The sequence below is a fragment of the Artibeus jamaicensis genome, unplaced genomic scaffold, assembly GCF_021234435.1.
Source record: "Artibeus jamaicensis isolate MK-2021 breed Jamaican fruit bat unplaced genomic scaffold, CSHL_Jam_final contig_471, whole genome shotgun sequence".
NCBI classification, from domain to species: Eukaryota; Metazoa; Chordata; class Mammalia; order Chiroptera; family Phyllostomidae; genus Artibeus; species Artibeus jamaicensis.
This window is the reverse complement of record NW_026521850.1, coordinates 1,632,999-1,657,569: the sequence shown is the minus strand read 5'-3', so window position 1 is coordinate 1,657,569 and position 24,571 is coordinate 1,632,999. Positions and strand designations below refer to the sequence as shown.

Sequence of the window (24,571 nt, the reverse complement as noted above, 5' to 3'; positions counted from 1 at the left end):
ACAGTGAGGGTATAATTTAGTCCCAAATGAGCGTGTGAGCACCAGCCCCCACTCTCCTCCGCACGGCACTGGCAATATTTCTCCTCAATTAGCACCGCCAGAGGCGGACGGCCCCACGGACATCGATAAAAGAAGCCAGACGCTCCAAAGTACCAGTGAGGGAGGAGTAATTACCGTCCTTTTGTTGCTCAGGACGTTGGCGGGGCCGGAAACAGCAATCAGCTCTGGGAGCAGAGCTTTCCGGTGCCCGGCCGGGGGCAGGCGAAGGGGGCGCCTTTTCAGAAAACGTGGCCGACTCTGGACAATTCAGGTCCCTGGACGCCCACCACCACCTTCGGGGCCCTGAGCTGCCTCCCCTGGAAGGCTCAGATGGACACCTTAGCGTCGCCCCCCCAGCTCCCCCTGGCTCCTCCTCGTCCCCTCAGGGGCACCCCCAGATTTGTTTCTGAGTCCCGGCTGAGCCCCTCGCTCTCGCTGCTCTAAGCCGATCCCCAATTCTGCCCAGAGGCGGCCCCTTATGACACCTGTCCCCACGGTGAAGTCACAAAGCCCCCCACGCCCCCAGTTAGTGGACTTACGGGTTCCCCGGGCAGCCCTCTGGGCCCAACTTCTCCGTCGTCACCCTGTGGAGGGGAAAGGGCGGGATTTTAGGGACAGGCTCTGATGCCTGGGTGCCAGGGGACATCCCCTCCCACGGGCTGGTCAGCACCCTCCGCCGGGGCTGCGAGTCCCATGCCCATCGGGAAGGCCCGGAGTCCTCATTCCCAGAAAGCTGCGGGCGACCGTGAGGTTCGGGGTGCTGGGACATGGCTCGGGGCTCACAGACCACAGCGCCAAGGAGGGGACAGCGGGCGGGAAGGACCACAGGCTGTAGGTCCAGAGACAAACATGCACAGTGGAGCGAGCGAGCGATAGAAATGAGACAGATTGATGACAGACACACAGATGGATGGATGGGTGGATGGACAGACGGACGGATGGACAGGCAGGCCAGCAGGTGGAAGGCGGGACCGTGAATGACAGAAACTGGGTGGGGAGGGACCTGGGGAGAATCACCGGGCCCCCTGGCCCAGCCCCGTGGGAACCCAGCGTCTCCGGCAGGGTCCTGAACACGGCCGCACAGCCACCCAAGTCCAGCCCGGCTCTGGAAGTGGGCGCTGCCTCGGCGGGACTGGTGCACGGTCAGCAGCGGCTGGTGGACACCGGCCTCCCCTCCCCACGCCATCACCGCGCTGCGCCCTCCTCTGCCCTTCACCACACGTGTGTGTGCGCACACACATGCACGCACACAGAACACACGCCCTGGACCAGGCAGCACGGACACCCAGAGGGGGCCCCGCCCCTCCCTCCCCCCACACAGGCCAGGAGGGGCTGGGGAGGGCGGAGTCACGGCCGGGCCTGGACGCAACGCTCCCGCCCGAGTGCCGGGGCTGCCACGCCTTCTTCTGCAAATGCACCGACAACTACTAGACCCCCAGAGTGAGCGGGGCGTGCGGAGGGCGGGGGTCCAGTCCCCGCTGTGTGCTTCTCGGCCGCGGGGTCTGAGGACCACAGGTGGCCTGCAGCCCCAGGAGGAGGCCCCGGGGCACGGAGCCCATCCAACCCAGCAGCTGCCCCGCCCAGGCAGCAGCTGCCCCGCCTGCCCCGCCCCACACCTGGGCCGCTCAGGCCCCAGGCCAGGCGCTGCTGTTTCTCAGCACCTCGCTCACGCTCCTCCCCGCAGTGGCCATGGGGGCGCCTGCCCGGGGAGCGAGAGGTGCTTGTTCTGCAACCAGGGACAGGCAACCAGTCTACACACGCCCGGGCCTTCATCCTTGAGGCCCCGCCCTCCACACACCAACGTCATGGCCACCAGCAGGCCACACGCGGTTCTCCTGCCAAACTCCGAAGGGCAGGCGGGCAGATGCAGCTGGACGCACGGGATACGTACCCTTTCTCCATCATCTCCCGGAGGGCCCGGCGGGCCAGAAGGGCCAGGGTCGCCCTAGGAAATCACCAGAGAGCAGAGCAGGATTAGCGCCCCAGAGCCGGTCCCGTGTGCCTGTCCCAAGTCCCCCCGTGGTCTTTCTCTAACCCGGACCCACTGCAGGCTTTCCCGGATCCACAGGAGACCCCCTGGGAGTGCGCCGGCCATAAGGACGGTCACCGGGGGAAACGGTGTCTGGGCAGCTGTGCCAGACCAGGCACCTGGCAAGGCCTCAGGCACACAGGCCCCCGGTGGCCATGGCAGGAGCTGAGCTGTACCCGACCGCCCCCGCCCCACACCGCTCCCCAGAGAAGGCCACCACCCTGGCCTGTGGGCACCCTGGGGGCTGGTGCCGGCCCCTCCGCCGCTGCTGCCTCAGGCTTCCCGCAGGGCTGCTGCTCAACATGAGCTCGTCGGCCGGAGAGGCAGACAGGCCGGCCTCAGTGCTATCTCCCTGCGTGTCCCCCGTGGCTGGGGGTGGCGTGGGTCATGCAGCTTTGGCTAAGTCGCAACAACTATTTTCTAGTGCAGCAGAGAACATGACTGCTAAACCTCACGGACAAGTGTGTGTGGGCACGCACATGTGTGGGCACACCTTGTGAGGATGTATGTGGGTACAAGCACATGTGTACTTTGTATGTGCATACATGTGTGTGGTATCAGGTGTGTGGACTGTGTGTGCATGTGCGTGTCCCTTCACATCCAGAACGTGTCTGAACATAAGAGGCGTCATCTGTGTCAAAGGAAGAAAAACCCCACGAGCCGCCTGCACCAGTCACGTGGAGACACTCCAACAGGGGCAGAGTGAGGCTGACTGTGGGGGGGGTGCACCCCCACCCTCTTCAGCAGCTGTGGCCACTGGCCCGGCCCCACCTTCCCACATGGCATCCACGGGGCCCGAGGCAGTCAAGGCCGCTCTGCACAAGTTGGATTTCCGGAAGGCGCGCTCCCCGCCCCGCCCGCCCTCCGGCCACGGGCCCCATGGCCTCTCCGTCAGCTGCTGGGGGAGGGGGCCACTTCCTTCGGGCTGACTTTCTGTCCCTTGCAGTCCCTCGCATTTATTTCCAGTCCCACGCCCACCCCGAGGGGCTCCTTCCCCGGCCGCCCAGGAAGCCCGAGGCCGTCCGGAAGGGTCTCCCCGAAAACCCTGCGCTGCCCAAGGTCCACCGGGGCCTCTCCCAAGGGCGGCACTTACCCTGTGTCCCTTCTCTCCCGGCAGTCCCGCCAGGCCATCGAAGCCACGGTCACCCTGTGAGGAGGACAGAGGGTGGCTCAGGGACCACACAGTGCCGGCCACCCTCCCCCCTACGCCGTCCGGGCAGTGTCTGTGCACCTGGGCCCCGGACCCGCCCAGAGTGGCACCAGCCACCCCTCCCCTTCCCTCCTCCCACCTGGGGGCCACATCCCTGCCTCCCCCCCAGACACCAGCAAAGGGGCAGAGGAGAGCGGGCCCTCGTCCCCAAGTCGTCCCCTTGTGCACCCCACTCCACTACCTGAAGCTGTCGCACGAGCCCTTGACGTTCACCCGCTACCTGACTTCCTGCCAGCATGACGGAGTGACCCCAACAGGGCCACCCCCCTCGGGCCCCACCCCCAGGTGGGTGCAAGTGTCATGACGTCGGGACTTGTCATCACAGCCACATTCGTCATTACAACCGGCTTGTCTCCACGTCACCGACATGAGGACAGCGGTGAGAGTGGCCGGGACCCCCGAGGGCCACGGCAGCTGCCTACCTTGGGGCCCGTCTGCCCGGGCATCCCTCGCGCTCCGTCACTGCCGGGCCGCCCCTGGAACACAGGCGGGCACTGCGTCGGCACAAAGCGGCAGCCTCCCGGGGGACCGGGGAGACGGCGCCAGCCCTGTGTGGCCCGGTCCGGCGTCCGGGGCTGAGGGCACCTCCCACGTGACTCCGGCCTTTCTGGGCCTCGCCACCCCAAACCACCGGTGGGTGTGCCACCTGCCCCTCTGTGTCTGTGACGGCGGCGTGAGGCGGCAGGTGAGCCTCAGCTGGAGGAGAGAGACTGAGGGGCCCGAGGCCTGGCAGCCCAGGAGGGAGGGTGGCCCGACAGGCGGCCACGGCTCCTTCCACCGCGCGGAACTCGGGTTACAGGTGAGGGCAAGTGAGTGCCTGCTGTGGGCCCGAGTCCGTAAGGGGGAACTGAGGCCGGGGGCTGGCTTGTCCCACTGAGGCCACACGGCCACCCAAAGGCAGGTCCGGGCCGTAAGCAAGACACTCCGTCCACGGCCACTCCCACGGCTGTTGCTTCCAGCTGGGAACACAGCCAAGGTCAAGCCCACGGTCCCTCCTGCCTGGCCACAGGGCTGCCGGGCAGGACACGGACCCACCGGAGTCCCCTGTAACCACCCCACAAGCACTGGAGGGGTGGCGTGGGCCTGGCAAGCTCGAGGTCCCCTCAACAGGGCCAGGGACTCAGCTGGGAGGCCACTTGCTGATGACAACTGTCAGCCAACAGAGGGCCACGGCCGGCCCAGATCAGTGGCTTCCCGCGCCCCCACGGTCCGTGTGCACTGAGCAAAGGCGGCTGTAACCCAGGGACGTGTGACCGGCAGAGACACGGTCTGCAGAGCAGCCGTCCCGTGTCTCAGACCCCAGAGGAGACAGGACGGGCGGCACTGAGAGGGGGGGCCGGGGACCCGTGGGGGCCACAGGAGCTGGGTCGTGCTCCACACCCCACCCCGTCTTAAAGCCCCGGGGCTGCCGGGAAGGACAGTCACCACAGGAGAGGGGCCCAAGCACTGGGTGAGGTGCAGACAGGACGCCAGGTGGGGGGGGGGGGCAGTGGGGAGCTGCTTCTCCGAACTGCCCACTCGGACACCAAGGGACACTGGTCCGGAAAGTTCTCACGATGCCACAGCATTGGCAGAATGTCCAGATGCCTCCATCACTCACAGGAGCAGGGTCACTGGGGACCCCCGGCCCCGCCCCCGCCGTCGTTTCTTCTCTGGTGGGTCTCTGGGACACAGGCCCTGCTCCCACGCGGGGCGGACCCACGGCCCCGGCGCTGCAGTGCAGCCCTGCAGCCGTCCCAGGGCGAATCCAGGGCGAACCGTCCTCACTCTTTTCCCTTCTCAGCTTCGCCTGGACTGAGAAACCTGGGCCAGCGAAACGTGGCACCACCGCATTTTGCCACGTATAATGCACACACCCGTGTTTTAGCGCTGCCCACGTGTAACATGCACCCTTACTTTTCCTTAAAATGTTGGGCAAAAAACTGCACGTTACACACAGCAAAACATGGGTGAGTGTCTAGGGACACACAGCAAAGCACAAGGAAATAAAAACCCTCCGCAGAACCGGATCCAAAGTGAACCACCCCATTCTCTCCCGAGGACCCCAATTCCGGCCCCGCTGGCCTGTTCAGGATGGTCCAGCCCCGGCCTGGTGCCTGCGGGACCCGTGGCCCCGCAGGCGGCCTCCTCAGCCACCCCCCTCACTAACAGCAATCAGCTCCGGGCTGGGAGGATCCCTAACTGCTCAGGAATCCCTCCTCCTCGCCGTGCGCGCCCTGAAAGCAGAAAGGAACTGGCCGCGTACGCAGACACCGCACCTCGAAGAGGTTCAGCCCCGAACAAATACAAACGAGAATAAACTCTTTCTGTGCACTAGGAACGCCCACCGGTGGAAAGACACACGGGTGAGAGCACCCTGTGGTCAACTGGGACTCCCCTAGCTCGTCTGGACGCTGTCCGTGAACTTGACCGATGGACAACTGCGGACCCTCTCTCAGTTGCCGCCATCCGCAGAAGCCACCTGGGCCCGTCCACTGAGCCGCAAACAGAACCTGGGTGGCCAGCACGGCGGGGGAGCTGGGCGCCAGCCGGACCCCTCACCGAGGCCACTGCGCAGAAACGAGGCGGAAACAGCCCACCGATAATGCTGCCTCTGGTGCTTCTCCCGAAGGGCCTGGGGAACTGCTTTGATTAAAACTGTTTATTAAACTAAATTAACGTGCCCAGGACGGAGGCCGGGGCGGCAGAGGCTGCTGAGTCCCAGGAGACAGCGCCCACGGGCTCAGCTCGCCACCCCAGGCCAGGGCGCCCGGCCTTGGAGACAGACGTGCCTTTGACAGGGGCAGCAGCTGCCTTCCTGCCCCCGCGTCACGTCAGGGGCAGACCCCAGGCCGGCCCCGGCCGGTCACCACCCGAGAAACACTCACCCTTCTCCCAGGCTTGCCCGCCGGCCCGGGCGGGCCCTGCACACCTCTCGGGCCCTGTCCGGGGTCAGAGGGCAAAGGGTCAGTGCGCGTCCGAGTCTCAACAAAAGCAAAATCTTGCCCCACGCCTGTCCACCCAGCCCGTGGCTCGTCTTCCCGGCTGCCGGCTCCAGGGCGCCCCTGGGACAGGGCACGAGACCCGCTACCCGGAGCGAGGGCCACTGACGGCCCCGAAGAAATGCAGCATTTGGGGTGCCGCCACCCCCAGTTACAACCCCCCGAGCACAGAGACGCCCCTGCAAAGAGCAGAGGTGAGGGGCCCACGTACCTGAGGACCCATGTCTCCCGACTCGCCCTTCAAGCCTCCGGTGCCGGGAGGACCCTAGGGAGACACGGCTGGTTAAGGGCCGCTCGTGGGGCGAGGCTGCGGGTGGCTGGGGCGGGGGACGAGGAAACTACTCGGGACTGCCGGCCGGGCTCCCCAGAGGGACCCTCGGACCCGCCCACCTCAGATGGGACCCTCACGACAGGGAAAGGGCTCACTGTTTGGATCCCTTCCTACTTTCAAACAAAATTCTGGACAGTCGGGGACACAAGAGCCACAAAGCTCACGGTAACATGTGTCTCCCTCTCCAAGATGGATGTGACCATGAGGTCACAGCCCGTGGCTCGGGACAGTGAGTGGACATCCTCTGGGCCTGTCACAAGGCAAGACACCGGAGGAGGAGGGCAGCCCTGGGCCTCACTGGGTGGGGGAGGGTGGGCAGCGGGGGGGTCAGGGCTCCGACTGCTCCTGGGGAATGGCAGTGGGGACACCGGGCCTTCAGATCCTCCGTCCCCTTGTAAACTGCAAGGGACCCCCCGTCCCTGAGGGTCCCATCTGTGGGCCCTGTGCCCAGCACACCAGGCACCCAGCTTTGCGGCAGGCCGGGCAGGAGGGCCGGCACCTGGTCTGACCCCCACGTCGACACCCGGAAAGGAAGTCTCCCAGCCCCTGCGTCACAGGGCACAGTCGCAGCCAGTGCAGGCGTGGGGGGCTTCCCCGCCCCCAGGCCAAGGCAGGCCCCACCTGCCCAGGGCCCCCCACCCCCAAGGTGCCCAGTGCCAGTGATGGGATGACAGTGAATGGCAGCTTAGAGCGAGTCCTCCCCTCTCTGAATGGAGTGGGGAGACTAAAGGGAAGGAAATCGGGGGGCGCCCTGTCCCTCACCACATGTCCCCCTCCCGCTGCCAGTGACTCACCATGGGGCCGGGTCTCCCGGTCAGACCCATCGGGCCGGCTGGGCCCCTCAACGCCAGCTGCAAGAAACACAGGACAGGCTGACAGACGGCCGGTGCTGACGGGAGGGGAGCCGGGCCAGGGGCGGCCGCTGCAGGGGGTCCCATGCAGTCCAGAGCCCGCCCCTCTGCTCCTCCGGGGCTCTCAGCGCGACCCAGGACAGGAACAGAGGCGGGGGTGGCAAACAGGTGGGTGACACCTCCTGCTTTGGTGAGGGGCGCCCCACCCGCTTGGGGTGTTCAGAGCCTTGTGCTGACCTTTCCACTGGCCCCCCAGCCCTTTGCCCTGAGGGGTGAGCTTGCAAAGCAGCCTCCCTGGTGGGCAGGCTGGGTGTAGGTTTCACAGGACTGTGGAACTGAGCAACATTGTATCCTGAGTAACACTGTATCCTGAGAGGCACGTCTAGCGCCCCCAGTGGCCGGGGAGCCCTGCTGCTGTTGGTGAACTAAACCAGTCCCAGAAGCGGCAGCCCTGGGAGCTGCAGCCACCGACACCTGCAAAGAGCCCTTGCCCACCCAGGAGGCCCTGTCCCGCCTTCCCATCCCCAGGGCGGCTGCACCTGCCACGGCACAGTCCACCTGCATTCCTAAAGCACCTGCTGCGGTCCCTGCATGTGGCTGTGTCACCCCCACTGCAAGAGGCCACTTCCCTTTGGAAACCCGGGCTATAAAACCGTCCAAGCCGTCGCCCACCTGGCTTCTATTAAAATGCACTCAGACTAACACGCCAGCGGGCAGCCCAGTTGATGCATCTGGTGGCGGGGTCTGTTACACGCTATGTGGCACCTCGCGGGCGGTTTGTCCCGCTATGACAACTCGCTGCTCTAACTGTCCTGCAGTCACTCCACACTCCATTGCTGGTGCCGCTCAGCTGGCTGCGAGCCACACAAATACTGCCAAACGGAGGCTGATTTAGCGACTTCTTGCAAAGCCCCAGTACGGGCGCTCCGCCAAAGTCACCGACGTGCCCCAGCCCGGGGCGGGCATCTCACACATCGAGGGCCATCGACCCTCGGGGCCGTGTCAGTCAGGGGCTCAGCTCACTTGTCGGCTGATGTGCACAGCGGAGCAGTGGGAGGACAGAGGTTCCCTGGGCCCAGGCCACGCCAGGTGCTTTGGGGCCCACGGGGGCTCTCAGGGGTGTCTAGGTCAGCCCGGCCGTCTCGGGGACCACTCACCCACGCCTGCTGCCCCCCAGTGCCCCCCCCAGGACCCGGACCCCACTCACCCGCGCCTGCTGCAGAATGGCTTGAGCTTGGGACTCCTGGGCTGAGACCATGGGGCCTTTGGAGCCAGCATCGCCTCCCCCTCCGAACCGGAACTGGGGGTGTAAGACGAGGGTCACCAGGGGCGCACCGACGTGGGTGCCCACAGAGCCCGGGAGGGTCTGGTTGGGCAGCTTCCCCCCCCCCCACGTGGTGCACGCCGCCTACCACGCCCCACAGGGCTGCCCCAGCCTCCCCCGCCGATTCCAGCCCTGCAGCCTCAGGGGACCCCCCCCCCCCGTCCAGGGAGCCCTTCCTGGCGTCTGCGGCCTCTCATCCTGAGCCCCCGCGGCCGCTAGTTACTGCAAGGAAGGGCCGAGGGCCCGCGCCCGCGCCCGCACGGAGGAGGCCTGGTGAGGGCAGCTCCAGGCTCCAGGCCAGGGGACACTGCGCTGTGCCCAGCGCCCTGGGCATCAGACAGACAGACAGACAGACAGAGCGGGCTCACAGGAAATGCACATCAGTCAGAACACTGACATCCACACCGACCACGCGTTCTCTCTCCAGGGCTGGGGGTTCCCGTGAAGGGGACGGCCCCGCCGCCTGGCACGTGCACTCGGGCCCGGGGTGCAGTGAGTCTGTGGCCAGGAGATCGTTCCCCTTGGAAACAGCCCAGGGCCCCACCGCCCAGTGGCCACCGCCCCCACACCTGGGGTTACTCACGGGGAGCATGAGCATGGTTCCAGGGGGGCCAGGCAGCCCGTCAGCCCCAGGGAGACCCGGGCGTCCAGGGGGACCCTGTGGACAGAGGGGCCGGAGAGCCTGGTCAGTGCGCAGAGGGACAGAGCCGGCTGGGCCAGGAGGAGGAGCTTGGGAGCCACAGCCCGGCCAGTAATACACTGGACACGCACAAAGGAGTGCAGGACCTCGTGGACTAGAATGTTCCGGAACCCACCCCAGAAAATGACGGCATCGCTGTGGCATCACGATAAGGAAAGGCTCCCGAGGGGGCGGGGTGAGGAAGGAGGGGGTCCAGGTGGACCCAGAGGAGCCCAGACGGAAGGAAAGGTGGGGGCTGCCATCCAGGGGCAGAGTCGACACCCCGGGGGTGGGCAGGGATGGAGCGCGGGGGCGCCCACCCCTCCAGGACATTCCTTCGAGGGCTGCGTGCCCCCCGGGCTGCTGCAGGCCTGGCTCCTGTCCACTGTCAGTTCGGGCCACTCATCCCGCCCCACTGACCCACGCGTCACGGCTCAGACGGACACAGTGTGAAGTGTCCGCTGCTCGGAGAGACACAGGGAGGCAGAGCGAAGGGACCGCGCGGTGACTCCGCACGTCCGGCTGCCCCGGCTCCGAGGCGGGCCCCAGACAGACACCCCTCCTGGGCGGGCTCTCCAGCTGACTCCGGTCAGCCCAGGGCTGAACGAACACAGCGCTTCCCCGTGAGACAGTGTCTCCGGCAAAGGGCTCCTCGCTCAGCTTCTCACTCCCGCGGGCGACGCCCCACAAGCCTGAGGCCAGTGGAGTTTGTTTTGCACGTAGCCCGGAGCTCACCGCACCGACCCAATGCACAGTCCCGCCTGCCATTCTCCAGGGGAACTCGGGCGTGGGTTCCCGTCCTCCGCACAGAGGACAGTGTGCACGCACCGCCCCGGAGCCAGGAAACGAGATCGATTCCCGGCCAAGGAGACGGAGGACCGGGGTGGCTGTCCTGGAACTCCGGGAGTGGAGCCCTCTGGGCCCGCACACCTGCTCTTTCCTGGAGGGCTGCCACCCCTGTCCTAGTGAGGTGCCACGTCACACGGGCTCAGACACAGTGAGGGTCCGCTCCTGCCCCGGAGGTCCCCGGAGGTCTCGGCCTGTCCGTGCAGAGGAAGCCGGGAGCCCACACACCTGACCCACGGGGGACAGGATGTGGCTCGGGAGGCGGTCCCCCTTTGCATGAGACCAGTGTCCCAGAGTTGACCTCCGAGCTTGGCCTCACTCCATGTGTGGCCGTCCAGTTTCCTTCGCGGGACGGCTCACCTGCGGTGTGACCTGCCCTGCGCCGGTGCACACCGGGGCCGCCCCGGGGTTCGGGATGCACCTGCTGCCGCGCCGGCGTCCAGGCCCCTTCTCGGGGACGGCCCAGAAGGGGGCGGCGGGGTCATAGGGTCGCTCTTGTCTTCACTGCTGATCGGTCCGGGCCCACGGTCCTTGTCCACCATCTCGGAAAAAGTTCTCAGATTTTTCTTTTTAAACTTGTTTTAAAAGAAATCTGGAACGCGTTCTGCCGCCCAGCTCTCGTCTTGGAAACCTATGCAGATGACCGCTCACCACTGAGCTTTCTGCCTCGGGGTCAACCCCGAATGAAACCCTCAATTTAAAACTACGGGTCGGTGTCCCCCGGGGACGGGTGCCGTCCACGTGGCGTCTGTGAAGAGCGCACTCCTGCGGGCGTGCCAGGGGGCACCGGGAGCCGGCAGGGACCCGGGGGCAGCCCCGGGCCCACAGAGTCCATCCTCGGGGGCCCTCACGCCGGCCTCTTCCTCCCGCTCCCTCTGCCGAGACGCCCTGAGCACTTGGGCGCCCACAGGGAGGACGGGCCCGTGCACCCGGAGCGGCAGGTCGGGCTGCGGGGTGACCACAGGGCCACCGCCACCGGCTGGAGCCAGTTCAGTCGAAAGGCCAGGACCAAGGGGGTGGGTGCGACTCCATGAGTCTTCCCTTGGGCCACAAGCACCCACAGCCTCAGTCCCAGACCTGTGCCCGGCCCTGTGGAAACCTAGTGGGACACCTGTGCTTGTGGACAGATGGACAGACACCTGGGGCAATGCTGGGACCAAGAGGTCAGTCAACACCCAGGCACACGACACAGCACGGCGCCCTGGCCTGCTCCCGGGAGAGGACTGTCTGTCACCTACTGTGCGTGCCGTCCCCTCTCCCTGACATGTGTGCTCGGCCACACTCCTGGGTCCACCTGGTGACACTCTGGGGGGGGACGTGGCCGTCCCCCACCTCACGCAGACCTTCGGAGCACACCGGGTCTGAGGCTGCAGCCTCCACTGTGAGTTCTAGTCACGAGACGGGGAGGCCGGGGCCCCCACTGGCTTGTCTGGAACTCCCACGGTGCCAGGGGCACGTCTACGAGGGTCCTGGCGGCCGGCTGAGTCCCTGCCACAAGGCGAGACCCAGCTACTCTGGGCCCCCAAAGCCTCTGGACGTAGGGAGACAGTGGCAGGGAATCCTGTTCAAGGCCCCTCCAGGCTGAGGTTCCCTGGCCACACAGAACGAGGGGAACCTGCCCCTGTCCCACTGCTCACCCAGGACCCAGCTGCTCCATCCGCAGGCCCCGCCACGTCGCCCAGACACCCGAGACCCACCCCTGCCGCCGGCCCTTCCACACCACCAGACCCAGCCATCCACAGGCCGTGCGCCGGGCCCGCCCACTGGGACACAGGCGTGCCCAGGACCCCTGGTCCGCAGCCTTGCCACAACCAGCTCTCATCCGAGCCACAGTCGCCAACATTCCTCAGACAACGGGAAGCACAGAACCAAAGAAAAAGGAAGAAACCCTGCCGGACAGGTACCGCCAGGCTGCAGTACCCCGCAGGCCCACTAGGTGTCAGGATGAAACTGCCACGTCCTGCGTCCGGCCCTCATCTCTGGGGCAGGGACCCTGAGGGGCGTCCCTCCGGCCAGGCAGACGCTGGGGTGTGCCATCTGCTCCAGAGCAAGCTCCCCTGTGTCGTGGCTCGGCTGCCAAGGAGGAGGGGGACGGAGGGGGAGCTGGAGGGAGGGAGGGTCCATGCGGCGGCTGCCATTGTCACTGTTACTCGGACACAGGGCTGCGGGGCGCGCGCTGGGAGCCGGCCGCTGGCAGCCCCTGTGGGACCCACCCCGCTGGTCTAACTTGTATGGGGTCACCGCCCCCAGAGCAGGGCAGGCCCCAGTCGGCCTCCCTGAACACCTGAGGGACTGGATGCGGCGAGGGGCGGGGTGAGCGCGGGCGGGGCCGGGCCACCTGCAGAAGGAGGTGGCGGCGCGGCTGTGGTCCGCACAGGTGAGGACAGCGCCCGTCCCAGAGCGGGGGGCACACGGATGAGCCTGTGGAGCACGGGGTGCCTTACCCTTTCTCCGGGGTCACCCACTTGGCCAGTGGGACCCATCGTTCCTGGAGGTCCCGGGAGACCCTAGAATGAAAAGTAAAATCGGAACAGTGTTCAAGATGCAGCCGCAGGAGAGAGCCCTTCCCGCCCAGCTGCACCCCGGGGTGTCTGCAAAGAGCAGGGGCACCCTCTCTTCCGCCCACAGGTGTTAGGGGGTGTTCCTGAAAGCCCACCCCCGAGGGCCCCCCCGCACATCATGCAACCAGAAAAGGACACTCACTGCGGGGCCTTCAGGGCCGGGGGGCCCCTCCAAGAGCATGCCCTGCAAAAGAGGGAGACAGCATCTGAGTCCGGGCCCCCCTCCACCGTCCCAGCAGGGGTCTGCAGGCCCCAGGCCAGGATGGGGGGGCACAAGGAGGGTGGGGTGCGGCCACAGTGACTGTCCTCCGAGCACTGCAGGAACAGCAGCAAGCCCAGGACAGTCCCATGGGCCCCTCAGGAGCAGCTCCGTGAGCCCCTTACGGAGAGTAGAGCAGGGACCCAGAGCCTGGGCCCGGGGAGGGTCCGCCGCCTCCCTGGGGGGTAGAGGCTGCGCAGGCCCTGGGCGATGGCTACCCGAGGGAGGAGGGGCCCCAGGCCTGGCCCGGGGGGCTGTCACTGCTCAGACAGGCCACCCTGGAGCCTCCAGCCCCAGACTCCCCTCCAGTGGCGAATGCTGCCCTGCCACCCATCAGCGGCCCAGGGTGACACCGGCCGCTGCTGTCTCCAGCTGCCCACCCTGCCCTGGCCCCACCGTCCTCACCATATTTACCCCAAAATGGGGACAAAATCGCCTGCCCCCAAGAGGGAGTGTGGGCAGCAGAGGGGACCGTGGGTGTCGGCTCCTCACTGAAGAGGGGACAGAGGGAGTCCGGCTGGCTGCCCACTCTCAGGCCTCTGCTTCCGGTCCCCTCCCAGGCTGGCCTGCTCCCCTGCCCAGGCAACGCCAGGGCTGGCCCCTCCATGTCCCTGCACGGACGAAGGGCCCTCGCCTCTCTGGGACCTGCTGGCTGCAGACGCAGCCAGGGTGCCGTCTGGTCTTCCTGGGACCCGGTGGCACGGTGATGCCCTCCTCCCTGCTGGTCCTCGTGGTGGCCGAGATGGCATGGGGGCGCCAGACGTCCTGGCCCTGGGCCCTCCTGCTGCTCCCGCCCTGGCCCCAGGAAGCACAGCAGCTTCTCCTGGGGCGTGCACCACCATCACGCCCTGGACTTGTCTGCGAAAGGGTCTGTGCCCTGAGCAACCTGGTGTGACTTCCTGGGAGCAAGGAGTCGGGCCCAGCAGGGCACAGGGTCAGCCCCAGCGGGGGCCCCTCCACACCCCACCCCTCCCCACCAGGGCTCCACGGTCACTGCGGGGATGGACGCTGTGTTTACACAGATGCGCACTCGGAGAAATATTTGTCCCGAGATGCACACAGGGCTTGTGCAAACAACTCCGAGAGCCTGCGTGCCAGCTCCTCCCGGGATGCAGGCAGCTGGGCAGGCTCAGAGCCTGAGCCGGGATTAGGAGAGAAAACACGGCTGCGGGGTCCGGGGCCCAGCTGTCTTCCCACGCGTGCCAGCTGCCGTGCTTGGGGCGCCGGGGCTCTCGGGGGGGGGGGCGGCGGTCTCCTGGGGGGGACGCTGGACACCACGGCATCAGCGAGCCCAGCAGCGGGTGCCTGCACTCTCCCAGGCAAAGCCAGCCAGGGGTGCACCCCCAGGGCCACCACCGACCAGGGCGGTGAGGACGACAGAGGGGGGCCCTGCTGTAGCGTGCCAGCCCTGTCCACAGGCCACCAGGGTGCAGACTCCGATTCACAGGTCTGCTGGGGACAGCAGCCAGCCTGCCTCTCGAAACTTCACGGAGGTCCGCCCCCGTGCGAACAGCACACAGGAAAACCACCGTGTTTCCGAGCACAGGGGATGACAGGCGTGGGGACTTGCGTGCCTCTTGACAGACGCTCCCGGGGAGGGAGCCACCGATCTGGGGCATCCTGGTCCCCGAGGTCCCCAGGCAGCCAGAAGCCCAGTGCTGACTGCCCAGGATGCTCTGGGCCGGGGGATTCCTGCCCTTTAAAGGAGCCCTTGGTGTTGCTGACAAGTCACAGAGGTGCCGGATCTGAATGGGGACAGCGGCGAGTCCCTGAGATGACAGGGAGGAGGCGCTGGTTCCAAGAGATCCGTCAACCGTGAGTCACGTCCCCCAGAGGGAGGTCGCTGGGGCAGGTGGGGGGACAGGAAACAGCCACCCCAACCTCCACGGGCCGGGAGGCCTGCGCGGGCGGCGGTGAGGCCACGTAGCCTCTCCCAGGACCCGGCCATCTGTTTAAGGCAGCCGAGACTGAGGACAGCTGGCGATGCCCCAGGTTGAGAAACTCCAACTGTTTACACGGTCCCTCAGGGACGTGGCCAGGGGCCCACGGGCCCTCCAACTGGGCTGGGGGCAGAGCTCGGGCCAGAGGAGAGGGAAGCCTTCGCTGCCCACCCCAGATGGCCAGGCTCCCCCGTGAGGACGGAAAGGGCTTCCTACGGATGAGCTCCCTGTTGTCTCGGCCCGCCCCCCCCCACCCGGGTGCGGGGACCCAGGGCTCTCTTTACAGGCCCCGTGAGCAAACAGGAAGCTTATCCAGACGGAGGTGCAGCCCAGCCCCCCCAGAGAGAGAGGCCCAGACCCAGACTCCACGGGCAAAACGCCCCTTTCCCTGGAGCACCCCACAAGGCACCCCACGTCACCAGCAGGTCCACCAGGGGACCGAGACCATCTGGGGAGACGTCACCGCTGGGCCCTGTGCCCCAATGAGATGAGCCCACTCCGACCGTGGAGGAGGGACAGGGGTGGTTCCTGGCACCCCGTTCTTCTGTGACGGTCCCCAGGCTGGGCTGCACCCAGTGGGCTGTCGACACTTGGTGTCAGGACTTTTCTTGTGGCTGAGCAAGGGGCCACCTGGCCTTGGGGCCCCCGGGGCACCTCTGCACCCTTCCCCTGCCCCCACACCCAACCCCTCAAACAAGCCCCATCTTCCTCAAACCCAGAGAAAGCACCGGAAAGGAGGCTTCCCAGCCCGAGGAAGAGATGTATGTCCAGAGCCCGCAGCCCTGCGGGTGTGGCGGTCCCCGACCCCGGACAGGCCTGGGGGTGGGGGGCTGCAGAGCCACACGAGACGGCCCTGGCCCCTCGGGTGCTTCCCTGGCTGGGAACAGGCCCAGTGAGGGTGCTCTTCCCGTCGGGGGTGCCATCCTGAGATGGTACCTGGTCACGGGCTCCAGGCCTCTCTGGGGGTCCATTGGTCAAGGTTCTGAAAGAGCCCCCAGCTCCCCAGGAGGGTAGAGGCCACTGGGTCTCCCTGCCCCGCAGCCCACGGTCAGACGGGCTCCGGGAGCCCCGCTGGCAGCAACTGGGTGCTGGCCACAGTCTCGCCCGGCCCTGGCCTCCTGACCGGCCTCGTGGCCGGAGCTGGCACACTCCCTTCAGCACTTGGAGGACGTGGCGGGGTGGGCCTCGGCCACCGGCCCCTCCCACTCCCCTCCCAGCCCACCCCACGCCCAGCACGTGCAGCATGGGGGACCCGCCCACCCAGATGGTCACGGGCCCCTTGCCACAGGCGTAGGGGGTGGCGGCCCCAACCAAGCCACTCTGAGGCCAAAGGGGCACCCTACTGCCACCAGCCAGACCAAGCTCCCTGAGGTCAGAGGACACCCCAGGGCTGAGGGCGCCCTACCAACACCCCCTGCCCCATGAGGGGCACCGGGACTGCCCACTCCCCAAGGCCCCACGCGGGGAGATGTGGTGACCCCGCCCCGAGGCACGGCTGGGTTGTGCTCAGCCAGGACTTCGGTGTGCCACGGCCTGCAGTGTCCCGACAGGTTGCACACGCAGCTCCAGGTGCACCGCAGGCCTTGGGGGCAGAGCGTGAGGTGGGCCCCCCCCCCGCTGCCCCCCGCATCTGCAGTGCCCAAAGCCCAGCCCTCTACGCCCTTCAGAGGGGCTCTACCTCCCTCAGGGTAGAGTCCCAACACCTCGAAACCCACCGGCCACCGCCTGCACCCACGTGGGGAACACTCCCTGCCCGTCTCAGCAATGAGCGTGTGTGCGGTCCCCAGGGTCACGGGGCTCCTGGAAGCGACCCAGGGCCAGGGCACCGGGGTCCCACGAGTCTGGCTATGCCCCCCTGCATGGTGACAACCCGCTCCCACCCACTTCCGAGAGAGAAGAAGCAAGTGTCCTCACCGGTTCGATGATGGCGGGTTCTCCCTTTTGCCCCTTCTCGCCCCGCGGCCCTTCGATCTGGGGGTGAGAAATGCAGACGGAGGGAGGATGAGAGGGTGGCAGCGAGCCGGTGACTCTGCCTGCGCAGCAGGGCAGCTCGCCGCCGCGGAAGGAGCCCCGCCATCCTGTGCGCGCCCCGCCCCTCACCCCTTCGAAGATGGTGTCCTGGTTGGCGGGCATGCCCGGCCCGATCTCGGACGGGGAGACGGTGGGGTCGTAGTAGGAGTCGTAGTAGCTCTCGTCCAGGTTCTTGATGGTTTCTTCGGTGAACTCCCCGTCCGCGTCGTCCTTCCCCTCCCCAGGGGGTGGAGCCGGCTGGGAGCAAGAGGGAACAGGGTCACCGGGGCGGAAGGCCCACAGCCTCAGGGACCCAGGGATGGCGGCCTCCCTGGAGCCTGGAGTCCAACTTGTGGGACAGCGAGTTTCTGGGGTCCCTGGCAGTCTGTTCGCACATTTTCACTGTCACCACGAGGAAACTGGCACCCGCCCACCTGCCGAGACGCCTCAGCTGACTGGGGCTGCGCCCAGGGGTGTCGGGGACGTCAGGCCTCCACCACGGGCCTCAGGGTCTGGGGACAACAGTGTCCCTCATCCCACGCCCACTGGCAGAGGGCCTGGTCCCGTCAGAACCCCACGGGTCCACTCTGTGGCCAACGAGGATTTGGCTATTTTAAGCTTCCACTCTGTGTCGCCGAATTCCTTCCTAATCCGGAACCTGGGTGACAAGCCAGGGGGCGGGCACACCAGCGCCATGTGGTCAGTGACTGGCAGGGACATAGGCCAGGTCCACCCGATGGGGAAGCCCCCATCGCTCCCTGTAGGGCTGGCCTCGCACCTCCCGCCGGACCCCGCCCGACCCCGCCCAGGCCGCACACAGGGGCACGGGCTGCAGCACCATCCTCACCCACTGCCACCTGACCGGGGCATGGGGCTCGCTCTGCCCCTTTGCAGTGCCCAGACCCACTCGGTGGGTCAGAGACCCCAACCCTGCTTGGCAGCCCTGGGGACAGGGCTCCCCAGGACACCCGAGGAGGGGACAGGTGGAGAACGGAGGAGCGCCCCCACCTGGCGGTCCTCCCCCGCCCCGCCCACTCAGAGGGACAGGAATTACATTGGAGGCGTTGGAGGCGCCGACCGTGGTGCTGGTGGGGACCTCCGCCCCCGCGCCGTGGTCGGGGGCCTGGTCGGGGTCGTCGATGCCCTCGGCATAGCCGATGTCCTCGTAAGGGGGCGGCGTGTAGTAGTCCTCGATGGGCCCGTAGTCGTAGTCCCCTATGCCGGGGTCCTCCTCCTTCCCGGCCCCCTCTCTGGTGGCGGGCACCGGAAGGGCCGCCGTGGGGGACGGGGTCAGCTCCTGCGAGCCGGGCGGAGAGGGGCGGTGTTGCAGAAGCCCGCTGTCCCCGCAGCTCCCGCCCATCCCCCATGTCCCACCCGGGGGCCCGCCCGCGGACCTCGGGGACCTCCGTGGTCTCCTTGGCGGCTTCCACTGGCTTCTGGGTGGTAGTGGGCTCCCTGCTGGGGCTGTCTGGGTCCTCGTAGTAGGGGTACTCGTAGTAGTAAGTCTCGCCCTCACCCTCGCCCTCGCCTTCCGGGTACTAGGGGGAAACCAGCACATGAGGACACAAAGAGGACAGCAGCTCAGGAACCCGGGTGCCACTCCGTGCGGGCAGGAGGACAAGAACGGCCGACCCCAGACCACACAGCGGGCCCCGGGCAGGGGATGAAGCCCAGGGCACACTCCTAGGGTGTGGGGCTCGGGCAGCGCCTCGCATGGACTTGGGGGGTCAGAGGGCCTGCCACTCTGTGCAGATGGCCATCAGAGCCCCCCCCCCACCGTCATGCAACAGGCTCTGGGCAGCCCCCCCCCCCAGACTCAGCTCCGTCTGGTCTCAGGCCAGGGACAGAGACACCTCGTGTCCTCACCTAGAAGTCACCTGCAGCTCAGGGGGGAGGCTCACTGACAAACGTCCTCTGTGGCTCGGCCCCAATTCTCGCCCCCGGGGATTCAACACGGGGCTGCCACGGGCGCTGCGTCCTCCCGCCCCCGCCCCGAGGGAGCCTGGCGGGCCCACTCACGTATTCGTCCGGGCCGGGGTCCTGGGACTGCGGGGTGTCCGGGGCGGCCGTGTCACAGTCGGGGCTGTAGTGCTCGCACTGGTCGTAGGCCGCCCGGGGGTCGGGGACGAAGAGCAGCTGCTGGATGTCGCCCTGGGGACGGAGGAAAGCCCGTGAACAGGCCGCACGCAGGACCCGCGAGGCACCCAGGTCGGTAGCCTGGAGTCGCAGAGGAGAAGCCTTCCCCTCCGGAGCCGCTGCCCCCGAAACCTCCGAAGCTGGGGTGTTCTGCCCACCCATCCACCGGCCACCCGTCCACCCTGCGCCTGGAAAGCAGAGAGAGATGCAGGAAGGAGCAGAGGTGGCCTGCCCCCAAAGTCACGAAGCGTGGGTCCCCAGACAGCCCACTCCCCAAAGGCTCTGTGGGAAATCTGGGGTGAAGTGGGGGTGACCCGTCGGCAGAACGGGTGACTGTCCTTGAGTCCAGCATAGGCCTGTGGACCCCCGGCCCCTGAGGCAGGGTTCCACGTATGTGCCCCCCGACTCTCGGGTTTGAAAGCCCCGAATGATGAGCCCCGAGCTCCGAACCCCCAGGCCCCACACAGACAGCTCTGTGGGCTACAGCTCCCCAGGGGGCGTGAAGCCCCTTCGTTTCCGGGGTCCCCCTTCCCTGAAAAGGTTGGTACGTGTTTAAAATCGTTCTTCCCACAAATCTCTGGGTGCGTTTTCACACCGAAAAAAGGCCCCCCCCTTTTTTTTTGAATGCTTATCTCAGAGAGGGTGGGGATCTAGCCACTGCCCCACCCCACTGTGGAGAGGGGGAAACTGAGGCACGGTGCTCAGGAGCCACACGCTCTGGCCATTTGAACAAGCAGGCGGACTGACAAGGGCCCTTGCAGCCCCGGCCCGAGCTCCCACCTCCCGTGTTGAGCCCCGGGCTGCCCCCTGGAAAGTGCCCCCCCTTCCGTCCCCGGGGAGACCTCAGGAAATCCTTCAGTTCCTCCAAAACATCAGATCAGAGCCAACAGATTTCTGTCTGAAGCAAGGGGGCACATGCCAGACTGTCTGTCCCAACCGTCCCCAAGTCTGGAGCCACCCACGCAGCCTCTGGAGGCCTCGGGCCCCCGTGTCCCCCACGCTTGCGGGGGCCAGGCCCAGAGACACACCCTGACCCGGTGACGCTTCGAACCCCGACCGCGCACCATTCAAGCTCCCTGCACTTGACCTCTCATGAGCCCCTGGACTTGACCTCTCACGAGCCCAGCCCCCTGCACTCAGAGCTGTGGCCACCACCCAGCAACCGGGGGCCAGCACGCCCCTCGCTGGCCCTGACCTGGCACTGCTGCCTTTCACCTGGAAAGCCAGCAACTGAGGCTCTGACACTCGCAGGAGCGTCTTCAGGTCGCCTCCCGAGGCATGGCCCCAAGTGCCCAGCTGCAAGTGTGGGGACCACCCACAGCGAGGGTGGGCTGCCTGGGCCTGTGGCCTCTGGTGCCAGCTCCGTGAGGCCGGCCACGGGTTGGCGTCTCTGGTGAGCACGGTCCTGGACCTTCCTGAGGGCGCCCGGGGCTGCTCTGCTCCAGGCCGCCTGTCAGGTGGGCTGCACTGACCCCCCCAAGCCCTCCCGCAGCCTGGCCTCGACCTTGGAAAGACTGTTGCCCCCCCACCAGAGGCAGCCTTGCACCCCAACTTGCAAGCCCATCCCCCACTTGCAGGGTCTGAGGGTGTTTGGTTTGTATTTACGTGAATGTGTATGTGTGCATGTGTGTGCCTGTGTGTTTACACATGTCAGTGTGCACATGTGTGTATATATCAGTGTGTGCATGCCCATGCATGTGTGTAGGGACACACGCACCTGTCTGCGCACATGCCCGTGTGTGTGTGTGCGCGAGCACAGGACTGGTGTGTGCCTCTGCTCTGGGTGACCCTCTCCTGAGTGGGAACCGCAGGGGAGCCCTGTCCCTGGGCGTCTGCAGGACACTGGTGGGCGGCTCCACCTCTGGCCAGCCGGGCTGCTGCCCTTGGAGGTGCTGGGGCGACAGCAGGGGCCCCGCCCAGTGCTGGGGCTGTCGGTACAGACCCCGGTCCCCTGCAGCCCCAACCGGAGGGCCTTCTCAGGGACACTGCCCAGCACAGCCTCACTGTCCCTCATCCCCTGCCCTTGTCCCCTTCTGTGTGCCACACGGACAAGTCCCGTGCATCCCCACAGCCGCTCCGGGACAGAGCCAGGGCCAGCTTCCCCTCGTCCTATGTCACAGACGCACAAACCAGGGCTGAGTGAGGAGCCCTCTTGGAAGGCCCGCGGGGACACATGCTTTGTGACGAGCTCCCCAGAGGAAGACACGGGGACCTCCGCGCGAGCACAGACAGAGGCGAGGCACGGACCACCAGTGGCCCGGGCGCTAGGGGCCTCCCCTGCCCACCTCGGGGGCCTGAGTGTGTCGCCGCCTCTGTCCGGGCCTCCCTGGCTGGCTCGACAGGAGGAGGACAAGATCCACCTCACAGCAGCGTCCCCAGGACCGAGGGTGAGGGTCTGCGCGGCACTGCTGCCCCCGGGCCCCAAACACGGCGGGGCCAAATGAACAGCAGCCATCACCACCGTCACCACCACCACCTCCACCCCAGTCATCACCAGCTACAGCCCTCGATCCCTGACGCGGACTCAGCAGCCTCCCCCACATCACGGCTTTGACCGCTCGTCCCCTCGCCCACTCGCCAGCATTTGTAGCCCATCCACGACGAGGCTCATGGACACAAAGACAAACGACCTGTGTTCCCAGCCCCAAGTCTCGGCCTCCTGGTGCTTCCTCCGGAGGCGGCCCGAGTGAGCGGCTGACTGCCCGGGGCGGCCCGGGAGGGCGTTCCGGAGGGGGTGGCCTCAGAGCTGGGCCCGGGTGGGGGGGTGGGTGCTGCACGTTCACCCCCACGAACGTTCCGTTCACCAGGTTCACTCTGCTGCCCCCTCATCCTGCCCCCTGGGCGGGATCCTGCAGCCTTGGGCACCAAGGCGCCGTCCCGCCCACCCGGTCTGAGGCTCAGACCCAGCGCCGACACTCGGCCTCGGCCGGGCGAGGTCCAGACCCTCGGTCACCGGTCATCCGTCCTGAACGCGGCACTGCGCCACCCCGTGGTCTCTCTCGGGCTGACTCTCCGGCCCCCGAGTCCTTCCCGCAGGAAACGCTGCACCCCCCTGTCCGGCTCTCACACGGCTGACTGGGGGGACCCTGTGCGGACACTCACATCTGCCCGGACTACGTTCACTTCCGAGGTTCCAGAACACAGCCTCAGCCAGGAGACCGTCCTGGTTCGCTCCTGCCGGCCAGGGCCGGCACTCGGTGTCCCTGACAGTCGGACCTGACTTGGGGTCTTTCTGCCGACCCACAGCCACCAGAGGGGTCCTCGCGGCCCATCTCCCACCCCTGCCCCCAGGCCTCGGGTGTCTGAGCCGGCAGCGGCCAGGCCGGGCAGGCTCCTTGGCGGGCGGAGGCCCCAGGCGCCTGGCCTTCCCAGGGCTGAGAACTTCCACACGAAGCCAGCACGGCGTGGGCGGGAGCGAGCATCTGAGGGGGATTTTCCATGTTCTCACAGCAAGACTCGCAGCAGGGGCACTGAAGACCGCCGGCGAGGGCGCTGCCAAACTCAGCTGGGCCGCCCTCCAGCCCCGGGACACAGGCTCGGGGGGTGGGCACCCTGCGCCCACCTCAGACTTTCTCCCAAGGCCACGAGAGGGCTCCCGGGATGGTGCAATCCCCACAGCCTGGGACGGCCCCTCCTCGGAGGGGTCTCAGCTTCCCCCCCAACACACTGGGGCTGCGACCCGTGAGCAGGCCCTTTGCAAGGGAGGCTGAACTCCAGCTGCTCCCCTCCCGACTGGGCTCAACGACCCCCCGAATCTCCCCATCTGTGAAGCAGAGGAACTAGTGACAGGAAGGGTCATTGCTACTGTCACTGGGATTCTAATAATAACCAACTCCCCCCCAACAGTGTGGTCAGGCGACCCATGTGCCCACAGCGTGGGCCAGAGCTGAGGGCTCGGTCAGGGGTCCGCTCCTGCGTCCTCACCACCAGCCAGCAGCCCCGTTTTCCTAGGCTGGTCAAGGCCTTGTGCATGGTGAGCGGGGGCCGGGCACTGCCAGAGCTGCCCACAGCCCCCGCCCCTCCTGCTGGTGAGACCTGGGGACAATGTCTGGAGCTTCAGGCCACTCCTCCAGGACAGCTGCCCACCCTCCACCCCTCCTGACAGCCGTCCCCACTTCCGCCCCTCCCTCCAGAGTCACTGCAGCGTTTCAGGTCCCCACACAGGGACACTCCCCTCCTGCAGCCCCGAGCACTGATCCTCCCAAGGGACCCACACACCGGGAAGTCCGCGGTGATGTCATTCCACAGGACCGGGCTTGTGGCATCCCGTCAGCCCGTCTGGGCCAGGCCACAGGAGAGGCTGGGCCTGGGGACTTCGTGGCGTGTCTCTGGCCCCCTCCTCGCCGGGCCCCCCGGGTAGAAGCAGCCGCCCCAGCTGCTGGGCCGCACATGGACCGTGAGCGCCCAGCGCCACCCAGGCCGGCACTGGCGTGTCCTCAGAGCTGGCCACCCACCCCGGCCCCCGAGGCGAGAGTCCAGGGGGATGTGCCCTTGGCACAAACATCCACTGGAGACGGCACCGTGTCCCTGTGTCACACGCGCCCAACGGCCCCTGCTGAGCAGCCGCACCCTCCCGATGCCCAGCTGGTCTCGGGCCCGCAGCCAGCAGGCTGCCGCCACCTGCACCAGACAGAAGTCCAGGCTGAGGGACTGTGAGGTCACTGGTCACGTAGGGAAGGCCACAGTCCCTGCAGACAGCTGGTGCCGGCTGTTCCTAGAAGGTTCCTGTCTCCACACACCCCGCAGGGCAGGACACCGTCAGCGCTATGACAACGGATGCACACTGGCCAGGAAAGGTCCTGACCGGGTTTCTGAGGACCCGGTCCCCGTGGTCAGGTGGACAGAGACCAGGGGCTGCTGTGACCGTCACACCCGAAGTCCATCACGACGTCAGGGCAGGGCCGTCTGGCTCCGGCAGTGGCGGGTCTGGGGTCCAGCCTCCCGCCTTGCTGCAGTTTTGCTGGGCGACCTTCGGCGCGTTACTCACCCTCCCTGGTGGGCGGGAGGGCTGGCGAGGGGCTGAGCACACACGTGATGTGCTGTTGCGGACCCCGCTGGCCAGCGCCGACCCGGACTGGCCTCCCACCCGGCTCAGCCACCGAGGAACGCATCCCTGCCCCCTCACACTGAGCACTGACTCACTCCCTGGCAGGCCGGCTGTCTCCAGAGACACGGTACTCATTCCAGAACCCTGACAGAAACAAGACCCGCCCTGCCCGGGGGGCCTCGGGCCCCTCTGATGAGGGGTCTGAGGAAGGGCTCCCTCTTGACTGGGCCCGCCAGCCCGCCCAGCACCTGCTCCCCGCGGGTTGGGGCCACGCCCCAGGACCCTTGCTGCTCGACAGGCCGGAGCACAGCCACGTCCAGGAGGAGGG

General features: G+C 67.0%; 1 protein-coding gene across 1 annotated transcript in view; it reads right to left on the bottom strand.

The window, feature by feature from the left end:
• COL5A1 (collagen type V alpha 1 chain) overlaps positions 1 to 24,571 on the bottom strand; it is a 105,641-nt gene that overhangs the window by 51,235 nt on the left and 29,835 nt on the right. The window contains exons 5-20 of the mRNA XM_053667719.1: positions 19,080 to 19,211; positions 18,455 to 18,598; positions 18,115 to 18,357; positions 17,151 to 17,318; positions 16,965 to 17,021; positions 12,994 to 13,035; positions 12,735 to 12,797; positions 9,349 to 9,423; positions 8,649 to 8,741; positions 7,385 to 7,441; positions 6,471 to 6,524; positions 6,146 to 6,199; positions 3,701 to 3,754; positions 3,162 to 3,215; positions 1,931 to 1,984; positions 579 to 623 (exon numbers count right to left, since the gene is read on the bottom strand). Of these exons, the coding sequence (XP_053523694.1) occupies positions 579 to 623; positions 1,931 to 1,984; positions 3,162 to 3,215; positions 3,701 to 3,754; positions 6,146 to 6,199; positions 6,471 to 6,524; positions 7,385 to 7,441; positions 8,649 to 8,741; positions 9,349 to 9,423; positions 12,735 to 12,797; positions 12,994 to 13,035; positions 16,965 to 17,021; positions 17,151 to 17,318; positions 18,115 to 18,357; positions 18,455 to 18,598; positions 19,080 to 19,211 (1,389 nt within the window). The remainder of the gene's footprint in view (positions 1 to 578; positions 624 to 1,930; positions 1,985 to 3,161; positions 3,216 to 3,700; positions 3,755 to 6,145; positions 6,200 to 6,470; positions 6,525 to 7,384; positions 7,442 to 8,648; positions 8,742 to 9,348; positions 9,424 to 12,734; positions 12,798 to 12,993; positions 13,036 to 16,964; positions 17,022 to 17,150; positions 17,319 to 18,114; positions 18,358 to 18,454; positions 18,599 to 19,079; positions 19,212 to 24,571) is intronic.